Source organism: Pteropus medius, unplaced genomic scaffold, assembly GCF_902729225.1.
Source record: "Pteropus medius unplaced genomic scaffold, Ma_sr-lr_union100, whole genome shotgun sequence".
Lineage (NCBI taxonomy): Eukaryota > Metazoa > Chordata > Mammalia > Chiroptera > Pteropodidae > Pteropus > Pteropus medius.
The window spans coordinates 17,636,743-17,662,535 of record NW_024342471.1 but is presented as its reverse complement, the minus strand read 5'-3'; the positions used below and the strand labels follow the sequence as shown (position 1 = coordinate 17,662,535).

At 48.9% G+C, this 25,793-nt stretch overlaps 1 protein-coding gene across 5 annotated transcripts in view; it reads left to right on the top strand.

The window, feature by feature from the left end:
• The window catches only part of SULF2 (sulfatase 2), a 106,418-nt gene that overhangs the window by 49,280 nt on the left and 31,345 nt on the right, over positions 1-25,793 (top strand). For all 5 annotated transcript variants that reach the window (XM_039864536.1, XM_039864540.1, XM_039864538.1 and 2 more), the window contains exon 4: positions 23,178-23,329. In XM_039864536.1, coding sequence (XP_039720470.1) covers positions 23,178-23,329 — 152 coding nt within the window. The remainder of the gene's footprint in view (positions 1-23,177; positions 23,330-25,793) is intronic.

Sequence of the window (25,793 nt, the reverse complement as noted above, 5' to 3'; positions counted from 1 at the left end):
GTGTCACGATTTTAACGTAAGGCCTGAGGTCTCGAGATGATAGCTGACACTTGCAGATGCTCCACGGCTCTTCCTTCATAGCCACACCAGTATCTTTCCCCAGAATGCCCAAGTGGTGAGATTCTTTACGACTGGATGAGCTTGAGTCACATGCCAAATCCCTGAACCAATCACCGTGGAGAGAAGATGGAACGAGCCAGTTAGCTTAGCCTACATCACCTGTTCCTGGAACAGCAGGTGGAGTCACTGTCCCGCCAACACCTGGATCCCCAAATAGAAATGGAGGGCTGTTGGGAAGGATAAGGAGGAAAAACATACTGAGGTGGCAGTCACTAACTTCCACTACACTGCTGTTGGGGAGAGGGAGTAGGGAGACCATCTATTCTGGCCCTTTCTGGCGAGTTAAACAGACGGGCCCATTTTCTTCTCATTAGGGTAATGCCTTCTCGTTCCACATTGCCATCTGAGTCTGGCAGTACGGAGACTATTTCCCGCCCAGCCTCTGCCATCTGGTGCAGACTTTTGTAGAGATGTGAACATTGGGGGTGAGCCCTGCCCCCCTCCCTCATTGTGTTCTAGATGCACTGGGCACAGGGGGCACACCCCTCGTTACAATCCCGGACGGTGCCGGGGCTTCCGGACGGTGCCGGGGCTTCCGGTTGGAGTTGTTTTCAGGTTTGGCCCCAAGCACCCGTCATTTTCCCTCTTCTCCTCACGTGAAGCTGGGGAGGGCGGTCATCTGACGGCCTGCACGGCTTGGCTGCCAACCTGGGGCGGCCACCCTCACTTTGGGGACGGGGAGGGGGGCTCTGCACCATGGCACCTGCTGTAGCAGGACACGCGGGCATTGGCGGAGGCCGGGGGATCCTGCCACCCCTCACACAGGAGGGCAGAAAGGCATCTGCTGGGCATCTGGGCATCCCAGACAAAAGATGTCGGCTGGCGCGTAAAGGCAGGTGCATGTGTGTGTCTGTCTGTGTGAGCGTGTGACTTGTTTTCTCCCTAAAGTGGTTTTAGGACTGCAAAGACAGGAAGGTGCTCAGGTCGCCTTCCTCTGCTGTCCTATGAAGTGGTCCTCACACCCCCTCTTTCCACCGCCGTTTTGATCTGCCGTTAGCCTCGTTCCCTGAACCCCTGAACGCCGCCCCCCGCACACCGGCATCCAGCTGCCTCTTTAACCCCTCCCCTGGGGTGTCTCCCCAGCATTTCAAACCTGGGAGCCTGTCGTCCAAAATGACTTCCTGATCTTGTCCCTCCCTCCCCAGGTGCCTCTCACAATCTTCCCCTTGGTGGCTCCAATGTTCCAGTCATCAGAACAAAACTTTAGTGTCATCTTGATTTTTTTTCTTCCTCTCTCGCCTGGACCGCTCCAGCTTTCTCCTCCCTGGCCGCCCCGCTTCTGCCTACAGCCCTTCCCTGGCCCCCAAAGTCAGGGTCCTCTGTCCCTCACCTCTTGACCGCCTCAGTCACTCCACTCCTTCCTGTTTTTCAAGCGCACCGATAGCACCTGGCACATTCCCACCGAGGGCACTTTGCACTTATTCTTTCCTTTTCTGGAAACATCTTCCCCTTAACATGTGCATGGCTTGCTCACTCACTTCCCTCAGATCTTTGTTCAAATATCACCTCCTCAGAGAAGCCCTCCTTGACTATCCCACCCAAAAGAGGGTTCCCTTCCTCTCTTTATCTCCTCATCCTGCTTTATTTTCCTTCAGAGCCTTTGTCACCGTTTAACATATATATATGTGTATTGGTTGTGCAACCTCCCAAATTAAATTACGTCCCCAGCCCCCTTCTGATGCTCCCCGCCCTTGGTCCTGCTTTGTCCGTCTCCCTGGCACTTTCCACCGCTGACCAGATATTCCGCCATTGATCTTGTTAGCTGTCGCGCTTCTAAAATCTCAGCTCCATGGAGACGGGGACTCTGGTCTATCCTCTCCAGCATCTCCGTACCCGGAGAAGGGTCCGCCTGTAGTAGGTGCTCAGTGAATCTTTGCAGCCTGAGCGAATGAATCTTTTGTTCTGCCCAGAGCTGGCAGTTCCCCCGTCCTCCCCCATCTTGTCTATACGCCCTTCTCTTCTTCCGTTTCTCTTCTCCCCGCCCCCACTCCCGGCAGCTCGGCTTCCCTGCTTTCTTCTCGGCCCTTCTGCCCACAGAGAAGACAGGACTTAGATTCTTCCCGGGCCGCCTCCTCGGGGCGCCTGGTGCAGCTGTCCTGCCTTCACAATGGCAGCCTTCTCTGTGCTTGGCCTTTCTCCTGTTTTTGCTCCCTACTCTCTTCCTCTCCCCTCAAGTGCACACACGCGCGTGCACACACACACACACACACACACACAGCTGCTTTCTTCCATCCGTCCAGCTGCCCCTCTCCATCTCTCTGCCTCCTCTCCTGCCTGTGGGTATGACAGAGCACCCCCATTCACCCCATGAAGGGGACCCACCTCAAGCAGCAAGGGACCTTCCCTGTCCCTCCCCCAGCACCCAGGAACCCACCTTCCGCACCATGAAAGTCGGCATCAGTGGGCATTGAGCAGCCCCTCCCAGGGCCCAGGCTGGCCCAGGGTATCCATAAGAGGCACGTATTTGTCACTTCCATGTACATCTTCAAGCCGAATGTCTTTAAACTCTAATTTAATAGTCTCTCCCTTTCTACAGGACCTTCAAATTCCAAAACAAGGAAAACTGGTCCAGGAGTCCAGAGAATGAGGCTCTGCTTCTGACTCCTTTGTGACCTTAGCTGAGATCTGGCCCCCTCTGGGCCTCAGTTTCCCAATCCATACAGCAGAGTTGCAGTGTGTATGTGTAAGTTACCCAGTGCCCTGAGGCTCACGAGACCAGTGCCCACCGACTTGGGAGGAGAGGTTCCCTGCAGCTGTAAGTGGAAGGGCCGCTTGGGAAGAGGAAGAAGGTGGTCACATTTCTCAGCTTTTCAAAAACGTGTGAGGCCGATGGGGCAAGATTATTTGTGTCCGGCCAGCGCTCTGTGTGTCCCGGCCCGTTAGCTGGTGTGCTCATTTCCTGTGGCTGCTCTGACAGTACCACAAACTGGGTGGCTTAAAACAACGGGAATGTGATCTCTCACAGTACTGGGGGCCCGAAGCCCGGAATCAAGTGACATCAGGGCCGTGTTCCGTCCGACGGCTCTTGGAGAGAAGGCCGTCCTTGCCTCTTGTAGCTTCTGGTGGTTACCAGCAATCCGTGGTGTTCTCTGACTGACAGCTACATCACTGCCATCTCTGCCTCCATCTTCGCGTGACCTTCTCCTCTCTATACATCTGTGTCCAAATTTCGCTCTTCTTATAAAGACACCAGTCAACTGGATGAGGGCCCACCCTAACCCAGTAGGACCTCATCTTAACTTGATTGCAACAACTACAAAGACTCTATTTCCAAATAAAATCGCATTCACAAGTAGCCAGGGTTAGAACTTGAACGTACCTCTTTGGGGACCTAATTCAGCCCACACCAGCTGGGATTTTACACACCACCTTATTTAATCCTCACGAGGAAGGTCCATAACCTCCATCAAAGCTGCAGAGTCTTGGGAGCAAACCCTGCAGGCGAGCAGGAACTCTTAGAAAACCAGCCCCCCACCCTTCCCCACCAGCTGTGGTCCTGAGCGCAAAGCTGTGGCTGCCCGGCCCATCAGCTCCATGCTCTGGTTTTGCTCAGTGTCTAACTTTGGTCGGCCTTCACATGACCTTGGAAGTCGAAAATGAGAGGCAGGACATCTGTGTTGGGCGGACATATCAACCCTATCTGTGGAGCCAGAAAAGGTGCCGAGGGAGTCCTCCGGCTGTGACCTTTAGCAGTCCTCTCCCTGGCACTAGCTGCGACGCTCCTGAACCTTCTGGAAGGGCTTCGACTAGAGCTCTTTGGCCCCATATGGTAGCCACCAGGAGCTATTTAACTTTAATCAGAAGGAAATCAGACGTGAAATTCCATTCCTCTGTCGCACTAGCCACAGTACAGGTGCCCATAGGCACACGCCGGGGCCAGACCGGATGGTACAGACAGAGAACATTCCCATCATTGCAGAAAGTTCTGTTGGGCAGCCTCGGAATAGAGTGTAATTCAAGCAAACTCTTTTTGAAGGGTGGCACACGAACCTTTGAGAATATAATAATATAATCATAATAAAAAGGCACGAGTTGTTATTAGCGAGCATTTGCCATGCCAAGACCTCGTGCCAGTTGTTCACACAAGCCTAGGACGTGGGTACACCGTCCCCCCACCCCCCTTATTCCTGGGGACTTAGTTTTTCAACCCCGCCCCTCCAAACCTTCCCAGTCCACCCTGGGGCTGGGTCAGCAGGGCAATCCCAGCACACACTGCGAAACCTTGCAAATGCCATCCGTGCTGTCCTGGGGGAGATCAGAGTCAAGGTGAGAGGGCTTTCAGCAAAGGAGGGGAAACTGGGCACCCTTATGTGTGCCCAGGAGGCAGAGGAGGAATCCGCTCTCTGCCATGCCTGTAGGAACCCTCTCTCTCTGGGAATCCAATGCATAAGGTGCCAGACAGGGCAGGGGGTGGTTCCACCCAGCCCAGCCAGATGTGCCCATTGGATAATGAACGGGCCGAGTTGCCAGATCTTCTGATTTGTCAAAAGTACAATAATATACAGATTTTTATGTGAAATTACCCAGTTTTCAAATGTGAGCTATTCGTTCTACTTTTTAAAAAATAAATAAAAACATCAGGCAGGCCCCAAGCAAACACACCTACAGGATAGACTCAGCCCAAAGGCCACGGGTTTGCAAAATTTTTTCTAACCTGTGGTTCTCAAGGGAGCACACTGCCCCCTAGGGGTTAAAAACTATGAAGGCATTTTTGGTGGCTCTAAAGGTTAAGGGATGCTGCTGACTTCCTGGGGGCAAGGACCAGGGACCTTTGATACCCTGCTCTGCACTGGGAACCCCTCATGACCCCCAAACAGCCTTGCATTCCACACAGTTTCCCAAGTTTTCTATCAGATCATTATATGAACAGATTATTTTGTGTGTGGTGGTGTCTGAGCCTGGACCCTAAATCCATTTTTTGCAGTTTTAATAAACCCTTAATTTCCAGGAATTTAAGTGATAAGCAAATGGAAGGAATATTATACCTGAGTGCAAAACTTTTCCAAGAGTTACTCCTAATTGCCAAAAATCCCGTTACTAATGGCAGTGCCACTTGAAACATTTGAATTGCAAATGCCACAGGCTCACTCAGTCTGCATTTGTAGCTGTCATACTTCCCAGTGAATCTGTGTCTAGGTGCAGGCATCTGACTACTCCATTGTGTCTCTTTGATGGATATGCTTGAGAGTTCACATTGAAATTTTTCTTTATTATAAATTGCCTGCCTTTTATTTCTCTTACAGATTACAGTTAGAGCACTGTATTGATTTTTTTGGAAATGACGTGCATAGGTAGCATTTGTCACCTATAAATTTTCTTTCAGGAAAATAAGGGAGCACTACAAAATATTTGTCATAGAAATGGGACATCAGTCTAATGGTGTTGAGAACAGCTCTTTGAAGGATCAGCTTAGTGTCAGATTCCTCCGAGGCGATAATTAAATATCCATTGATTGACAGTCTCCCAAGGCCTTGTTCTAAGGGTCCGTTGCAGGTTGTCTCCCCCTCCTCTGTCCCATCCTTCTGGACAAAACCACATTCTAAGTGGGCAAAAAGATTTGCAGATACAGCTTGTCCTGATGTTGACTCAGCAGGTGATAAAACCTGACAGTATTGCTGGGGGAGCCCTCCACGTCCCCTGCCACCACTAATAGAGTTCCCAGGAAAGAGATGGGCCGGGGTCTTCATTTGCTAGAGCTGCGTGACCCTCCCAGGGTGTGGCGGCTAAGGCCAACATTTAATCAGAGGCCCGGGCAGCCCATCCTCCATGCCTTCAACACCAACAGATAGCTCAGCGGGGGCCTCGGGATTATCTGCAGCCCAGTCTTCCTAGATAGCAATGACCTTGTCGAAAACAAGCAGGCAGAACACAGGAGCTTGTGAAGGACATGTCAAGCAGCAGCCCTCAGCGTCCCCTCTAGTTATTTGCTTGTCCCTGCTTGTCCCTCAGACAATTAGCCGTTCCTCCTCTCCACCCAACAGCAGCCAGAAGAAGCTTTGAAAAATGGAAATCTAATTATGCCACTCCCTGCTCGCAACCCTGGCTGCCTATTGCTCTTAAAATGAACCCATAGCTCCCTGCCAGGGCTGCCAAAGCCTTGCATGGCCTTGCCTGACACCTCTCTGTCCACATCAACCTACCTCTCCATTCCTTTCTATAGACACTCAGACCACCTGGCCTCTTTGCTGTTCCTCAAACATTCCAAGGTCATACCTGCCCTGGGGCCTTTGCACTTGGAGTTGCCTCTACCTAGAGCACTTGTTCCTTGTCACCACTCACCTTCCATCTCTCACATCCCTTCTGACCTCCCTGTGTCACTCTGCCATGATAATTCTGCTTTGTGTTCTTCGTAGGACTTATCACCCCCTCGAAATATCTCAGGTGTTTTGATCTTAGTTCTTGCCTGTTTTGTTCACTGCTGTATCCCCAGATCCCAAAAACAGTGCCTGGTAGATATTGGGTACCCAATAAAGATTTGAATGAAGGGATGACTCTTAGGCCTTAGTCTTGAAGTAAGCAAAGATGAGAACAAAATGGAGTTTGAATTACCATCACTTTTCCAACATTAGAAAATATAATTGAAATTAGTTCAGGCAAATTTAGCTGAGGCCCAGTGCTCAAACTTTGTCATCGGAACCCTGTCTTTCTGCTTCTTAGATTTTCTCTCATTTGGGTTGGCTTTATTCTTAGAAAGGTTCTCTTTTGTGATGTTAAGATGGCCCCCACAGGTCCCATCTTACCAACGTGATCCTGACTGAAAGAGACAGCCTTTTTCCAGTGTCCCAGCAAAAGTCTCAGGGGAGGCTTTCATTGGCTCAACTAGGGTTATGTGTTCCTCCATTACCCAATCACACAAGCCAGGGGAGATGGGCCACCCTATGGGTCGGGCCCAGATCATGTGCCTAGCCTAGGAGCTGGAAGATAGAAACAGCCTCACATGAACAAGTAAGGCTGAGGAAAAGGGAGAGTTGGTTCTCTGAGAAAGCACAGTTGCCAAAAGACAGGAGAATGGTTGCTGGGCAGAAAAATAAAACAGATGTCTACTACAGAAAACGAAATCCAGCTTCCCCCCTGCCCAGCCAAGGGGCAAGTGTGAGGAGGCATTTCTCCCAGCCCCCACCTCTCTGCTTCCAGCACAACATGCCTTCTGCATAATCGTGTCCCCACCTTCCTCACTTGCTTTCCCACAGGTCTCAGTTCAGCAAGATCCCGTCTGGCATCCAGAACTTTTACAGCATTGATTTATCACTTTGTGCAGCAATTTGCATTTGCTGTCTTTTCAGAAGAACGAGATTCATGTTGTAACCTTGCAAGCAGCCCGAAGTTAAAAGGATCTAGTTACAGAATATCAGAAATGCCCCAGCCCTAAGAGCTTTGGGGCTCTGGGTTTATTTAATGCATTTCTTCCTGGCCTTGCTTCCTCAGCCAATTTGTCTGCCAAAAAAACAGACTTCAATCCTGTGGCATTTTGCATCTAATATTTATAGTGTTCTAGAGTTTGCAAAAGCACTTCCTTCTCATTTATCACTGTTCCTAAGGAGACCCCAGCTCCACCCCCAGAGAGTTAGTGGATTGTTCTCTTCTGCCCAGACCAGAGGTCCCAAAAGCCAAATGACAGATAGCGAAGGTCTCATAACTCAGGGCCCTTCTGCTGGCAGCAGGGATGGGATGGGAAACTTGGCCTAAGCCCGCTCAGCTTCTATTCTGTGCCCCTTGGGAACAGATGTGGTTTTTGCAGAATGGTAGCCAACAGCCCGAGTCCGCACCTCAACCCCAAATATGTTCTGTTTGGGTTACAAGGTGTTTTCTAAAATCCAGAAATTTCACCAAAAAAATCCAGTTTCCAACCTTTTCTTTCAAAAAAAAAAAAATCATGATGATGATCTTGCTGATATTGGCTACATTCCCGAATGGTAGGGGTCAGCAGACTATACCCCGCAGCGATCTATCTTCTGTTTTCATAAATAAAGTTTTATTTGAACACAGCTTCGCCCATTCCCTTATGTATAGTCTGTGGCTGCTTTTGCTCTACTGTGGCAGAGCTGAAAAATTGCAACAGAGACTATATGGTTGCAAAGCCGAGAATATTTACAGTCTGACCCTTTGTAGAAAAGGTTTGCTGACACCTGCTAGATGGCAGTAGCCAGCTGGATCTGTGTCACAGCTACCCCCAGTATTTGGTAGAATACAGGTACAGACGAGGGCCCTTCGGCCCCCAAATAACAGTGGTTTAGAGATGATAGACACTTATTTATCTCTCATTTGACAGTTTGAGCATTAACGGCCGCAGGGATGATATGGCGCACACTGTGTTGGCACCCAGGCTCCTTCTGTGAGGCTGTTCCACCAGCCTGGGGGTCTGTTCTCGTCCAAAATGGCTGACCACATCCACATCCAGCCAGCAGGAAGCAGAAAATAGGGGAGGCACATCCACTTCCTGCACATCCACCCATGGCTCCACCAAAAGCTGATCATGGCCACATCCAGCTGTCAGGGAGGTTGAGAATGTAACCTGCATCTGGCAGCCTTGTGCCCAGCTGGAAATTCTATTTCCAGAGAGAAGGAGCAAATGGGCACTAGGGTGACATAATGGATTTTGTGGCATTTCATAGACAGGTCCAGAATCCCCAGTCACCACACACTTCCCCTTCTCTTATTCTTGGTACATTTCATTCATTTACAAGATCACCTGAATCTTCTTTGAGTTTATATGCCCTGTTGTAAATTCTGTATATTCTCTCCAGGGGAGAGGAAGAAAGGGAACTAATGAACTCCAAGGGCAGAAGAAAGGTCACAGGCATGGAACCACACAACAAGTGTGTCCCCTTGTTCCATAAACTAGTGATTGGGAAATGATTGGGCTGAATAGATTCCCAGATCTAGTGCGCAAAGCGCTGGGGCTGGAGGACGAGACTCACTTTGGAAGCTGTAATGTCCCTAGGGGATTGTGACCAGGAGTCTTGCTCATGCTGGGGGAGCAAACACCCTTGTCCTGAGCAGCATTAAGCTGAGATGACCCTGCCATGCTCCTGGGAGCATTTCCTACATCTGGCTTCTCACTTGGTTCTCCTCCTGCCAAACTTCTACCTCCTTTCCAGTGTCCTGGGCTGGTGACCCATCTCCTGATCCCTTCCTCTGGAGCCCAGGGCCTGGACCCTCTTCTCCAACGATGCTCATTCTCTAACCAGAGATTTCATCCCTGTTGGTGCCATGGGACCCCATTGGCATCTGGTGAAGGCTATGGACCCGCTTCAGAATATTTTCAAATTAAACACATAGAAGAAAATGCAAAGAATTACAAAGGAAACCAATTATATCGAAATATGTTCATCAAAATACTTTATAAACTCTGACGTGTATGCTTCTTTACACATTAAATAACATGATGTATATGGGTTATTTAGCTGATAACTGATAGGTCTGACTTCCACGATTTCAAAGTAGCGCTGGTTTAAGTGATATTTTGAGATGTCTGTATTAACTGTAATGCAACATGAAAACATCCATGACTTTCGTCCGTAACAAAGGCACAGGTACTACTGTCACTGTGATTTGTTGCCTTTATTCATTATTGAAGGAGATGCTCGTTAGAGGATGATGAAAATAACGATGTAGTTTTTCCATCCAAGTTCATGGACTGCGGGTTAAGAACCCCTTTCTTGGGTGATCTCATTCACTGCCATGGCATTAAATGCCAGCTAGGTGCTGACAACTCCCAGGTTTCTACCCTCAGCCCAGACCTTTTCCCTGAACCTTATCACCAGCTGCTACCCTGTCTTCACCTTGACATCTAACTGGCACTTCAGTGTTAACTGTCTGACCTTGAGCTCTTTGTCATCCCCAAAACCTGCCCTTCCCATGGTGCCCCTTTCCTAGATGATGGCGGGTCTATCCTTGTCACTTAGGCCAAAAACCTTGAAATTACCCTTGGCTCACTTCTTTCCAAAACCACATCTAATCCCTTAGCAAATCCTGTTGGTTCCACTTTCAAAAATAGCCCAAAACCAGCCAAGCCCTCCTCCCCCACTTGGTTCGAACCATTCCAGTCTCTCACCGGCATTACTGTGAGACTGCATTACTCCTCCAAGAGTCCACTTGCCCATTTTGGGCTGTCCTCACCGCTAGAATGTAAGCTCCGGGGGGGTGCGGTCCTTGCTTGCTAATTTATTCTGTTTTGTGTAGTGGTATCCTCAGTACCTAGAACTACACCTCATAAATTACCAGTGTCCTTCTAATGTTTAGAGAATGAATGAATTAGTGAATGAATGAATGAATGAATGAATATATAACATCACGATAAATAATATTATAATAAAAACAGTAATCAACATTTTAGAGGCAATTCCTCTATGTTTTCTCATTGAATCCTTCCCAACAATTTTGTCAGGTATGGATATTATTATCCCCATTTTACAGCTGGGACAACTGAGCTGGTGGGTAGAAATTGCTGGATTTAAATCCAGGCTGTAGGCTGCAGAGCCTACACTCAACCTTCATGCCCAGCTGCCTCCCAGGGTAAAAATCATCTCTCAAACTCTGCACTTCTGGCTAGACTAGGCTGGATAGTGTCTGTGGTTCCATCCTGTGTTCCCATAGCGACGCTTCTGCAAAGGCAGAGGGCTCAGGCTCTGAGGATGGCCTTCCCTCCACAGCCCATGCCAGGTGAATCCTGGGAGGCGGGAAGATGGGGAAGTGACCTCGAGGTGGACCCTAGATGGACCACCTAGGTGTGAGTCTGAGCTCTGCCACTCGCCAGCTATAGAACACTGGGCAAAAAGGGACTTTCATCTCCCTGTGCCTCAGTTTTACCAACTATAAAATGGAGACAAAAATAACATTTACCTCACTGGGTTGTTGGGGATGATCATCATCTAACCCAGGGATTCTCAAAACGGGCCCCAGAACGCCCGGACCCCACACCACTTTCATGTCACATCAAGACATTATTTGCCTTTTCACCCTCATTTTCTTACAGATGTGCAGTGTTTTCTGGGGGTACGTAACATGGCCAGGGCTATCTAAAAAGGGTTTATAGTACTCCTCCCCTTTCCATGGGCATATCTATGTGAGGCTGGATTTTTCATGAAACGTGATTAAAACAATGCATTGCAGCAGATTGAATGCAGAAGCACCTATAAGAATCCAGCTGTCTTCTGTCAAACCAGACATTAAAGGGATTAGCAAAAAGAAATGTAAAACTCGGGAGTATCGCTCAGTGGTAGAGCATTTGACTGCAAAAATGTAAAGTAGTACAGCTCTTCTCACTAATTTCGTTTTGGGAAAATATATTGATTCATTATTTTTAAAACATACAAGTAGGTTTATTATTACTATGTTTAAATGAATTAACATGGTTTAAATTTCTCAGTTTTCATCTCTAATATGATAACTATCACTAGGTATAACCAACGTACACGAAACTCTTCGAGGTCCTAAATAATCGTTAAGAGTCTAAAGGGACTTTGATAACAAATGCTGGAGAACCATTGCAATTGACTGATGTTGGCCTTGGGCCCTTCTTTGGTTTTTGCAAAGCGTCCCACAGAGAAGTCATGTCCCACATGGATTAAATAGATCCAGACTCAACTCACCAGATGCCACAGCATCAAGTAGAAAGACAACAGTTTGACAATTCTACCTGCTGTTCTACTCAAAGACAGCGTGCCCTGGGTGATGGGCAATTCGAATCTGCTATCCCCTCAGCCAGACGTGACTGCCCCAGGCCTCCCATAACCGGGCGTTCGTTGGTTCAGTCAGCTATTCATTTATCCTACAAACGTCTGTCTTACTGCTTGCCGAGCTCTGTTCTTGATATAGGGACATAGGTCTCCAAGGAGCTGGCGTTCTAGTTGGACAGACAGGTGATAAAAACCAGAAGACGAGTCATTTTGTCAGGCGGCACTAAATACTGTAGAGAAACAGAGTCAGGAGGAAAGGGAGAGCCTGGAGAGGGGTGGGGAGAGGGCATTTTAATTAGATGGGTGGGCATATAACCCCAGAAGCTAACATTTGAGCAAATACCTGGGAGAGGTGAGGAAGCAAAGGGTCCGTGCAGGTGTCTGAGGACAGTGGTTCCTTCAGCGGGAATAGCGAGGGCAAAGGCCTTGGGGCAGAAATGAGCTTCAGGGGTCAGGACAGCAGGAGGCCGCTGCATTTGGAGCAGAATGGGTCAGGGCAAAGCAGGGGAGCCGAGGACAGGGAAGCGGCAGAAAACGGGTCACATGAGACCTTGCAGGCCACCACACGAACTCCGGATTTTAGCGCAGGTGTCATGTGGAGCCATTGACAGGTTTTGAGTAGAATGGTGGCTTGATCAGGCTTGTGATTTAATTCTGGCTACTGTGGAGGTTGGACTGGAGGTTGGAAGTCTAAGGCAGGAGGGCGAGGGAGGAGGCTCCCACGAGGTCCAAGCAAGAAAAGGGGTGGCTTGGACGGAGCTGGTCACGTGAGACGTGAGAGGTACTCAGTCCTGAGTCTGCTCTGAAGGTAGAGCTACTCTGATATGTCCTCAGTGGACGTGAGATGAGAGGGGGTGGACTAAAGACCCCTCAAGGGGATGTGGCCTGAACAACTGGTGTTGACTGGAAGGCTGGGAGAGAAGCAGGTTTAGGGGGACCGATCAAAAGTCCCATTGGAGATGCTTATTTGGCACCAAACGAATTGATCTGAAGGAAAGCATTAAGCGCGTCGCTGTCTGAACAACACATAAACATGGCAAAACGCGTGAGAGGCACGCAGACAACTGGGATTTAGAAGATATCTGGATGGGCAAAGATCTCTTTTTGTTTCCCAGAGTCCTTGCGTGTGAAATGGGGCCATCTATTCAGGAGAGGCGGACTTTGCGAAGTGCCCTGCTTCGTTTTTCACTGACCTTTCCGAATGGCTTAGGCAAATGTTTGCTGTAATTAGCTTGGCTCTGCGCTCCGGCCCATCTTTGCTAATAGACGTATGTCATGCTCAGCTGATTCCTTTGTGCAGCATAAACATCCTTCCCGAGCTCATTACTGGAGTCTCGGAGGGGCCTTGTCATTCTCCAAGTCGGCATCACATCTGGTTTCTAGCAACCATGTTCATTTCTCCAGAGACCCATGTTTTCGTCCCCACCCCCCGCAAAGAAGCAGGCTCTATTTGGGAAAATCGCAGTTCCTTTTTCAGGCGTTCTTACTCTGTGCCAGACGTGCTCTCATCTGTCGCTGCTCCCATTTCACAGATGAAGTCGCTGAGGCTTAGCAGGGAGCACTCGCTCACCCAAGGAGGTGGGGCTCGAACCCTGGCTCTCTGGGTCTGGAAACCCAGTTCATCAAAGCCACACTGCACGCCCTCACCATCCCTGAGGACCCACACAACTTTTAAGGCTGTGTACCGGGCACGGAGTTTCTGACACTTTGGAGCCAGATCAGTCTGTGCTGTCGGGGCTGTGTTCCGTAGGACGTTTAGCAGCATCTCTGGTCCCCACCCACTAGATGCTGGTGGTAGTAGCACCGTCCTCCCCCAGTCATGAAGATCAGAAAGGTCTCTAGACCTTGCCCAGTGTCCCCTGTGGGGCGAATCAGTCCTGACTGGCCTGAGACACGTTCAGTGTACTCTGCACGCAGACAGGCTTTGCACTGACATCTTCGCTGCCTGCCATTTACCCCTTTCCCAGCTTGCAACATTGTCTCCTGCAGCTACCGTACTAGAACTCCCTTTCAATAAAATATTCTCCAGCCCTCCTACCCTCCAGGGGAAGTAGTGAGGCTTCAGACACTGGAGAGGGGCAGCTTTGCACTGCCCGGCCTGGGTGTCTCACCCGCGTCCGTGGACCCAGCAGTCATCCTGTCAGCAGCTGTCACCTGAGTGAGTGCCCACTCTGGGTTACAGCACCCAGAAAATGCCCCACCCACCTCCTGGACCAAACATCCTGGGTGGGGAGATGACGGAAGGCAAGAAAACAAACAACCTACAGGGTAATTTCAGGGAGTACTGAGTGCTATGGAGGAGATAAACAGCCTGGTGAGTATTGAGGGGTGGGTGACTTCAGACAGGGGGATCAGAGACAGGTTCTCAGAGGAGGGGACATCTGATCTGAGATGTCACAGTGAGAAGGAGCCAGTCCATATGAGAAGGGAAGAGGCACGTGTCCCGGGCAGAGAGAAGACAAGGTGCACATGCCCTAAGGTGGCAGTGAGCTCAGCACGTTTAAGGGACAGGAGACCTGCAGTGGCTGAAACAGAATGAGCAGAGGGCCGGGGCGTGGGAGACGTGGGCAGAGGTAGCAGGATGGGCAGATGAGTCACCGAAGGGGGATGGCAAGAGGGCTTTGGGTTCAGAAGGGTCCTTCTGGCCATTTGGGGGTGACTGGGTTATGGGAAGGCTAAGAGGAGGCAGGAAATCTAGGTGGAAGCTGTTTCTATTAAGGAAGGACATGAGAATGGTCAAGATCCATTTCTCTTTTTATAATTCTTGCCTCCCTGATGGCCTTGCCTCTTTCATTTGGGTTTTCAAACACTGGGTCTGTGCCTTTTGAACAACCGACATCAGGAGGTCTTACAGGACTCTAACCCTTTTTTCCGCCTTTGAGTCTCCTAGCTCAGTAGTCCAAGTCCCAGGGTAGAATCTGATTGGCTGAGCTCAGCCACATACCTGCGCTGTGGCTGGGAGAAGGCACCTTGACCGACAGTCAGGACTTTTCTATTTGGGAGGAACCAGGGGTGCAGTGGCTGTGGCTTTTCAGGGCTTACCTTAAAGAAAAGGTGTGTGTGTGTGTGTGTGTGTGTGTGTGTGTGTGTGTGTTCATGCGTGTGTGAATAACTTGGTATATTGCCTCCAAAATATGAAGGAAACTGCCAAATCAAAATGAATAAGTATTTAGTGAAATATTTATATCTGAATAGAAATAATGAAATGTAGCATGATTCAACCAGTCAGCTCTGGAATATTTCGACTCTTAGTTATTTATCAATTCTCTTTAATGCAGGATGTGGGTGGAGATGGTGTGGGATGAGTGTGTGCTAAGAGATGCCAGTGTCCTTAAAACAGCCTTGTTGACAGTTCCACCCAGATGGCCCATGGGGGAGAGAGTTCCTTTATGGCAGTGGGTGCTGTCAGTCCCATTAGCTGCCACTCGCTAGGCACCTAGGGTGTGCCAGGTACCGTTTCACATCCCTTGCACGTGTCCGTTCCTCCACTCAGCATGACAGTAGACAGTGACTTACTGTCATTGTTGCCCATGGAGGCACAGAGGGGTGAAGTCACTTGCCTGGGGCCCCGCAGTTAGGAGGTGGCAGACCAGGTTCAAAACCAGACCGTCTGGCTGCAGACGCACTCTTGGCTGCTCTCCTTTGTCCCCTCCTGTGTTATCCAGAGAAAGGGGAATGGCTGCCAGGAGGTGCCGACAACACTGTCCCCCGCGCCGACCCAGCCCTCTCCATCCAGCACGTGAGGCAGCACTAGGATTCCTGTTAATTTCCAGTTGCCAAATCCGTCCGTCTCCCCCGAATCCACAGTGATGCCTCTGCCTGCCCTTCTGTGCCAGGTTTACTGCCAGCTAATCCCAGTCCCGGTCACAGCAAGACACAGCTTTTACAGACCACAAATGCGATTATTACGAGGCAATTTCAGTTAGATTCAGGGCTGGGAGAGATAACAGAAGGGCCTGGCTCTCCCATCAGACTCTGAATGGTTCCCCAGCAGCACTTAACTCAGACAAATGGAGAGAGCAGCAGCCAGGAAGGGAAGCGGGCTCGGAGCTTTCCAGCAAAGAGTCGCCTGCATGGGCCTGCAGGGCCAGGAGAGAGCGTTAGGAAAGGGTTTAGGGGTTTAGAATCCCCTCAAAGGTGGGGGAATGGGGGCTTCTGACATCTGTCTCTGCAGTAACTCCGTGAAACAAGATATAAGAGAGCAAGAGGGTAGCTAGGAAGAGGACCCATCGGTGACAATGAGGCTGTAACACTTAGCGGACACTTGTTATGGGCTAGTGTTATAATATTAGTTTTTATAACAACCCCGTGAGATAAATACTGTTGTTATCCCCCATTTTATAAATGGAGAAACTGAGGTGTCGAGAGAGATGAAACGACTTGCCCAGGGACACACGACTTACAACGTGGCGAATACCTCCAGGTGTCCATTTAATGCGAAGCGGTTTTGCCAGCTGTCACTTCCTGTGAGACAGGCATGGTCCTTTTCATCACAACCGCTTTTCCTCATCTATGTCGACGATTAAGTTTGCCTTCAACTCGGCTCTTCTGGCTGCTTATGTAGAGTTTCCCACGGAGTGTCAACACCCCCACGGTCAGCGCCATTTCTAGAACTGTATTACCTTCGACTCGGGCTTCAGTTTCGGCCTCCTGACTTTTCGTTTCTTTTCTGCACTTTGATCCCTGTCGGCCAGTTCTCTCCTTTGATCGTCCACTTTTGTAACATGCCGTGTAGATGTATCACTGGGAGAAGAGGAGGCAGCAGCGCTACAGGCATTGCTGTCTGTGGGAATTGAATGACAGATGCGTGCTTCCTACCAGTTCCTCATCATTCTGGGTAATTTCACGTGAATATGTGCACATCCGGCCAAAATAAAATCAGGGTCTCAATGGATAGTTCACTCCGTTTCTGGGCAGATAGTCCAAAAAAGATGTTTACCTCTACAAGCAGCATGGCTGGTCAAGTAAAATGAACATCCTTCCAACCGTAAAGGGTTAGGAAGCGTCACGGAGCATTTGCCAGGCTACAGTAATGAAGCTCAGGGACTTTGCAGGGGCTCTGTTTGACAGAGTTGTGCTAGAAATGGCAGTTTACTTTAGAAACCAAAATGCAGATATAAAGATTTCAGAAAAAAAAAATTTGTCATCAAGTAAATGTGAGTAGCATCCTTTGGCCTATCCAACAGAGTCAGGATCTGAAGCCAGCTCTTTCAGAAATGAATGACAAAGACACTGCGATGCCTGACCCCCTCGTTCATATGTGTGTGTCCCTGAGCATTCCTGGCCATGTCTAGCTAGGTGCTCAGCATGTGGCAGGTGTATTAGCCTGGGGTCGTGCCCTGGCCTTGGAAATGGACTCTGTGGGCCTTTGGTTCCATGGGGCTTCCTTTTGTCTATACCCTCCATGCAGGTAATAGAAATCTAAGTTTTAAAACACTTTTGTGAAATACAAGTGAAATGAGAATTCGAAGGAGGATGCTTTGTTTTCTGTTGTCTCAAATATATGACATTTAAAAACAGTAAATATTCGTAATGGTTTTATCTCAAAAAAATAATAACAGATACACAGTGACCAGTCACCAACTGACTTTGCAAGAAGTGACCACTTCTTGGCCACTGATCTGTTATTTACAAAGCAATTTGTGGACTGAAGAGCTAGTAGCGAAGTCTTTACTTTATGTAATTCCAGCGAATATACTGTGGTGGCTAAATTTGAACTGTGCTGTGAGAGACTGGCATTATTTAACTAAACTGTGAAATCGACATTCGTGCATGTCAAGACCATGCAAAGCGAGGACTGCCTAGATTGGCTGCCGCTCTTGTCACCGTCCTCTTCGTTGTGTCATTCCTTAGCACTGTGGAGCTCTTCACTGCCCTGGCCCAATTCACAGTTTACTTCCTCTCTTTTTCCTCTCTCTCTCTTGTTCACTCGCATGCTCTGTCTTTTTCTGTCTCTCTCCACCTCTCACCTCTGCTGTTTTTTTTCCACGTTGCTTCATGCTCAGATAAACATTCCCCTGTTGGTGGCAAGATGACTGCCAGCAGCTTCAAGCGCTATGGAAGAAGAACTTCTCTTTGCCAGTCTCTCTTTAAAAGATCCCAGGGCTCACTATCATTGGCTCATCTTGGGTCACATGCCTATCCCTGAACCAATGGCAGTAGCCAGGAGAATGCGGTGCGCTGATTGGTCAGGCTGAGATGATGCGTGCAGTCCTGGAGTCAGGAATTAATACCAGCCCATGCGTACTTAAGGAAGTGGTGGTACCCAGAGGAACACGGTCAGGATCAGGTGGGCAAAACAAAAGTACCCAGTGCCAGGTGTAAATTTCCACCTGCCACACAGGAAGCTGTAAGTGCTTTGTCCCTTCAGTTGATGCCAACCCTGCTTCCCAGAGGCATCTATCAGCCAACACATTGTCAATGGCCTTTCCTAGCCTGGCATTTAATGTCTCTTAATCTGCCTGCCAACTTGTCCCACCCCCACACCAGCCTCCAGTTTGTTCTTCCTTTTGTACTGTCCTAGCTGGGAAAGCTCAGTGACTTCAGCCATGACGTGGGCTCCATCTCCCAGCCGGGAGCCCCAGGGCCCATGCTAATTTACTTGTCCCACCTCAACTGGGGCCTGACTGACCATTTTAAAAACTGCCTTGGGGGAAATCTAATCAAGTGAGAGCGAAATCTAATTTGGCACTAAAAGCCTTTGACTAAAGCCCTGTTTTCTAGGGCCTTGTGGAGCCTGAATAATAAACTCTTTCTGGAGTTGTAAAGGATTGGGGGTTGGAGAGAGGAGAGAGATGTGGAAGAGCAGATTCTAGCAGAGGAAACGGCTCCGGACACTTTGACACCCTTGGCGCTGGACAATAATGGGCAGGGGTGGGCTTCCAAAGGCACCCCACTTCCCACCCCCAAGAAGTAGTCGTCTCACCAACTAGACCAAAAATTAAAGCTTATTAGCATTCCATGCTGCGTATCTATCAGAAAGACCGTGGCCCAAATCTTCAGGAACAAACCAGTAGGATCACAAGCCTGGGACGTGGGAGAGCTAAGGAAGAACTCAGTTCCCCCTGTGGGGAAGTCAGTGAGTCTTTTTCCTCAGGCTTTTGTTACTTGTGGTCCTGGGTTCCTTAAACATGTGTCAAAAGCTGTGGACTTGCTTCTAGAAAAATGCGTGCAAAATGCAAAGTCAGGTGTGTAATATTTCAGGAGACATGCAGAACCTCCTTAAGTGTCCCCGTGATGCTTCTTGTCACTTCCTCATTGAAGCCTCCAAGACCCTGCATGATCTGATCCCTCTACCCTATAATGTCATCTCCTCCCTTCCTCACTGGCCTCCTCGGGTTCCCACAATGTCCTCAAACTTGTTCCTGCCTCAGGACCTTTGCACTTGCTAGTCCCTTTGCCTGGAGTAGTCTTCTTTATAAATATATATTCCCTCTGACTCACCCTCGTCATTCCTCAGAGAGGCCTCCCTTGACCACTCAGCCCAATTGTGCCTTCAGTCCATCTCTGGCCACTTCGTCACATCATCATCCTTTATTTTCTTCATCACCGTTTTCGACAACAACACCATCTTAACTTGTCACAGTGTCCTGCTAGAAAACCAGTCGCATGAAGGCAGAGATCCTGTTGGTCTCATTCACTGCTGTGGTTCCAGTGCTTAAGGCAGCTCCTGGCATACCACAGGTGCTTAATAAGTAGTTGTTGAGTGGATATATGAATCTGTACCTGCCCAAGGCAGCGTTGTCCCGACTTCGGCAATTTCATACGCCACCATCATGATTTTTACTGTGCCCGGCACACTGATTCTATTATTCATTTAGTATTGTTCTCTCAATTGTTTTACTCTTTTTACTTCATTTGTTTCAAAAGGAAACTTTTACATCACCACCGGTATTATTTGCCATGAATGGAAAGTTTCGGGGCTCTGTGAGGGGGCTTATTAAATTTCACCTTCTGCCTTGTTGAAGTTCTGAACCAACCGAGAAATGAAACTAAGCCTTCAGGAGACAGAAGCCAAAATAGCACTTTGATAAATCTGATAAAGGCTAGGCTCGAGGGCATGGCTTCCTCCTGAAGGCATTTGGGCTTGAACTCCAGAGTTAAACAGATTTCCCGCTGAGCCAGGCTCACACCTCTCTCCTCTGCGCCCCACAGGAGCAAACCCCCTTAAATCTAGCATTTCCTCGGAGCAGCTCATTCCCCAAAGGAAAGGCAAAGGAACGATTGGGTTAGGCATGCCCAGTTTGTCCCTCCAAATCCACCAGTCGTATATGCTAGGGTTCAGCAAACTGGAGCCCACAGGCCAAATCCGGCCCCCCATCTCTTTTTATAAATAAAGTTTTATTGGCACGGAGCCACGCCCATTTGTTTATTGTCTGTGATTGTTTTCTCCAACAGCAGGATTGAATAGTTGCAACAGATTATCTGGCCCATGAAGCCTAAAATATTTACTCTCTGGGCCTTTAAGGAAAGGTTTGCTGACCCCCCTGCTGTATGTCATTCTTCCCCCAAGGAGGAGGAACAGGAGAGATGAGAGAGGCCCAGAGCAGAGCAGAGCTCCCTGCCTACGCCTACGTTCGAAAGGAGCTTCAGAAGTGAGGTCTAGTAGGTCTTGGTTCTGGACGGTACTGACCTCTAGGGACCTTTTCAGCCCTCACAATGCAGTTGTTTTACTGAGGAAGGGGCGGTGCGGGGGCCAAGTGGAGTTATTTAGGTTTCTCAACTCCAGACCATTGACGTTTTGTGCTGGGAAATTCTCTGCTGTGGGAGCCAAGCTGGGCACTGTCAATATTTAGCAGCATCCCCAGCCTCTACCCACCAGATGCCAGTAGCATGCCAGGTTGTGACAAACTAGAAATGTCTGCAGACATTGCCAAGTGTTTCCTGTGGGACAGCATCACCCTGGCTGAGAACCTGTGTGTTAAGGGAATGGACACAGCAGAATGGCTGGAACATGCCGTGTTCTAGAGAAAGAAACCCAAGCCTTCAGCTCATCTCGTACTTCCATGCTGCCTCTTACCCCAGCTGGCATCTCAATCCTTTGGGCCCTGACACCCAGCCGGGGACATGCAGTCACTGCTTCATTGGGCATCCACCACCTAAATGCATTTTAGTCTCTAAATATTGGGTGGGACTCAGAGCCAGGGCAGCCAGTTTCTCTCCCCCTCCTCCCCAGAATGCCAGGGTTCTTTCTGTTTATTTTTTGGCTCTGCCCTCCCACATTAGGGGAGACTCCACCCCGGGCCTTTTCCTGAGGCTGCCGGGGTCAGTTTCCTTCCTGTTTTCACCTCCTCATGGAGATCAAATCCTTCCTGGGCGTTTCATCAGCTCCTTCCTTAGGAGCACTCACTGCAGGGCAGAGTTTAATGAGAGCGCTTCCCTTTGCAAACACCGTGGGGATTCAGGATCTGGCTGCTTGAGTTCTCAGGGAGCGGGTCTTCCCACTCCTGGGCAGTACCAGCCACCTGCCAGGTCTCCAGGAAAACTCTGTGAAGGGCTCCAGCTCCATCACAGCCTCTTCTGCTCCAGGCCTCAACTCTCTGTGCTTTCCTGAAGGTTCCAGGTCGGAGGGCCATCTTACTTCTGCTGCCCCTAGCCCCCTCCTCCTTCCTCTGTGGACATTCACCTCCCCATCTGTCTCTTCTCCAACCAGGCTCTGAACTGACACCTGTCAAACACTCACTATTTGTCAGGCATGGTGCTAAGCACTCTGCTTACAAGATCGCGATAGATCGATCCCTTCAACAACTTCAAACTCTTAAATTCTCACACTCTCAGCAATGGAGTGTCTCAGAGCCTCAGTGTCTTCATCTGAAAGAGAAGGCTGCCAGAGAGCCTCCGTCTCTGGAAAACTCTCATAGACTTTTTCATTTATTAAAAATGGCTTTATAGGTTACAGTTACTAAAAATCGTAGTCACTCATCGGGAAGGAAGAAGAACAAAAAAGTATCACAAAGATCTTGTCTGTTGCCTCACGACCTACAGAAACTTTTTTGGTATATTTCTGTCCAGATAAAGTAGGACGATTTTTCTGAGTAAGTTTCAATGGTGGTGCATGCACACATGCAGAGAAGTATGCTACATGGCCAGCTCAGCGGAGTTTCAGCAACTGAACCACCTGTGTTCCAGCTAGAAATAGGACAATGCCATCACCCAAGAAGCTCCCCCACCCCAGGAACCCTTCCACCCACTCTCCTCCCTGTGTCAGAGGAGGACCACTGCTTGCTTTTCCAAGATAGATTAGTTTTGCCTATTTTTGAACCTCATATAAATGGGATTATACAGTGTGCTTTCTTCCATATGTGGTTTATTTCTCTTAACATTAGACTGTAGCGATGCGGCTGTTTTATTGAATGTGACGCCAGTACTTTCATCCTCATTTCTCTGTCATATTCCATCCTATAAACATGCAGCAGTGGGTTTATCCTTCCTGTTGTTGATGGACATCTGATTTGTTTCTAGTTATTTGCTATCATGATTACTGTTGTTGTGAGCATGTCCTGCACATGACTTTTGGTGAACATATAAATGCAGTTCTGTCGAGTAAATACCCAGGATTCGAGTCACCGAGTCAAAAGATATGAATATGTTCAAGCTAAGCTGACAGTGCCAAACAGTCCTCCACAGTGATCAGACCAGTTTGCAAGCCCACCTGGCAGTATATACAAGTTCCAGTTGCTACACACACACACACACACACACACACACACACACACACACACACACACACCACCACCCCACTTGCTATTATCTATTTTCTTAACATTAGCCATTCTGGTCGCTGTGTCGTCGATAGAATTCAAAGCGTCCATAAATTTAAATGCCAAAATTTACACTCTTACTTTCAATAACCTACAACTGAAACTTAGCATTTGCTTCAGTTATGAACAGAGGCTGCAGACCACAGCAGGGCGCAGGGTCTGTAATTTTGTCATCCATAGAAATCATCGACATTTTAATACGCCATTGTAGTTTCTGCAGATATTGCAAAATAAAATATTTCCATTCATCACTACTCTGAAATTATCACTCTTTACAAGGTCTTGATTTTAAGAGTCTCATGCTCTACTGACTGAGCTAGCCAGGCACCAAAGACATGCTTTTAATGTCTTAAAAAAATTTTTTTAAGACACCAATCACTATATGGCACAGTCTTTTAATGTGTTGATAACTACATTTCAAAATAACTGATTTTCTCTGTGATCCTATGTATTTGATGGTACGCATGTAGAAACATCTAGTAGGGGGTCACGGCTCCATGGGCTCCATGGCTGAGGGCGGGGCCGTTCCCGGCCTGGGGCACAGGACGGCTGGGTGATGACTAGGAAAAGATTTTGCTCTCTGCTTTCTCACGTGATCCTGATCCCTCTCCTCCTCCAGCTTTCTTTGGGAAGTACCTGAATGAATATAATGGCTCCTACGTGCCACCAGGCTGGAAGGAGTGGGTCGGCCTCCTTAAAAACTCCCGCTTTTATAACTACACACTCTGCCGGAATGGGGTGAAGGAGAAGCACGGCTTTGACTACTCCAAGGTAAGTGCTGCAGCCTGTGCGGCCCGTCGCAGTGTCCCTCTGCCCCCACCCCACCAGGGACTGTGCAGCGCGTTTCACACTTGGAATCAGTGGACTTGGGTTTGGAGCCCAGCCTTGACACACATTGCGTGCCCTTGGTTATGCTACCTACTCCTAAGAGCCTCAATTCCCAAATCTGGGGAATGCATCCTCAAAAATGTGTACCTACTATGGCTCAAGCACTGTGCTGAGTGATTTATGTTATTTCTGATCTTCACGACAGTCATCTAAGGTGTGTGGACTAGTTGAATTTGATTGCATTATTCATTCATTCCCTTGACAAGTATTTATTGAGAGCCTGCTCTGTGCCAGGTGGTGGGTGTCCAAGGGGGAACAAAAACAGAGCCAGGTACGGGTCTCATGAGCTCACAGTCTGGCACGCGGAGGTGTGTTATAAACTTTGAAGGGATGGCACATATATTCAAGTCAGCATGCCACTCCACAGTATAGAAATACGTATATGTGCATACCAGCCCTGTCTCCTATTTTGTCATCCCCAGTATGAGCCATTTAAACCAGATCAGCTTCATTGGTTATTTCAACCATCTCAAAATCTTTGCTAATGCTCTCCTTCCCTGAATTTATCTAAACCTTATCCACCTTCTCTTCCATGAAGCCATCCTGGATTGCCCTAAACTACAGGATTTATCCTTTCTTGAATGAGACTGGCCTCTTTCAGTTGTTCGTGAACAGAAACTTAATTCAAAATGGCTCCATTGAAGAAGCAGCATATTCACCTATTTAACTGATCCAGCAGTAATGGCATCAGACATAGCAGGATCCAGGGGCTCAAACGAGATTTTCAGGCACTGGTTTCTCTCTCCTCTAAGCTCTGTTTTCATCTCTTCGACCCCATTCACGAACTGTCTCTCTCCCCTTCTAGTAGCAATATGGCCCTCCTTCCATCCTCGCAGCTTCCTGCCCAGCAGCAAGTGTGGGAGTCTCCTTCCCAGGATTCCTAGCAAGTCTCATCGCATCTCATTGGCTCTGGCTCCGTCACATGTCTGTCTCTGAACCAATCACTGTGGCCCTGGGATGTGGTGTTTTGATGGCTTGGAAATCACATGCCCACATACTCCTGAGCAGGGGGAGGGAGTGGGGCGTGGCAGTAGGAGCCCTGTCCTGGAGCCAGACTCCGGAACATGGGCTGGGAAGTAGAGCACCAGATAGAAGTGAAGAGTGTCCGCTGGCAGAGAGCTGACCAGCAACACCATATTCCATCCCCTTTTGGAAACACCAGTGCATTTGGGATCCATCCTACCCATGAGAGAGAATCACGACTGATGTGTCCACTTACGGAGTCTCGTCAGTCTAGGCCCTGGTTGGCAGAAATCACCTGGGCACTGCCTTCCTCATCTCCTCCCCGACTCCGCACCTCATCCTGCACGTAGGAGGCCTCCATCACCTCCCAAGTGAATTAATTAATGGGAGGATTTAGCAACCCTGCTGGACTCCCCGGAAATATAAATTATACTTTCCTGGAGCTGAACACACCATTTTTTCTCTTGCCAGCCTCAGCGCGCACAGATTCTCCAAAACCTAGAAAATCCGCTCCCTCGTTAAAATTCCTCACCGTGTCCATACCAGATCTCAGAGCAGCCCGATAATCAAGTTACCCAGGGGTACGCAGAGTCCCTGTGGAGCTGAGGATGCACATGCACCGGCTGCTATTTTGCCCCATTTCCTGCCGCACACACACATACACATACCTCCCCCTGTGACTGAAGTGGGAGGATTCCTGGGCCCCCCATTACCAGAGGCCCGGGAACAGAGGGTGCCCTTTGGAGTCAGTGCTGGCTCAGGTCCAGGGTTCAAATCCCAAAGTAGCAATGGGGCCTGGAGCACCAAAGAGAGCAGGTATGAGCTCCAAGTGGCCAGCCAGGACAAAGCCAGGAGTCCACCCCCCAACCCCTGTGCTCCACGCCCCACTCTCTGGGAGGGAAGCTCTTCCCAAGCTCCCCTCAAAAGGCCCTCTGAGGACGCTGTCCAGAGACACTAATCGTAAAGGCGGGCCAGCACCACAAAAGGAAATCCTGATGGCCTTCCAACTATCATTGTACAACCCTGAAGCTGAGAGTGGGTTTTAGTTGGAAAAAAAAATCAAAAGAAAAGCAATTGTCATGACACGTGGAAATGGTATGAAATTCAGATTTTCGCATGCATAGATAAAAGTTCACTGGAGCACAAACATGCCGTTCCTTTTCACTGTGGCAGCTGTGGCTTGACAATGCCAGTGATGAGACATCTGGCCCGTGAAGCCTCAGGTACCACCTTGCCCTTTACAGAAAGGCTTTGTTGACACTTAGTAGAAACCACTACATATTCCTCTCATTCATAATTTTGTTGGTGGAGAAAAATGGACCAGACAAAAAAAAAAAAAGCCTGAGCTCTAGCTCTAAACTCTTTGCTTATGAGTTTTGTGACC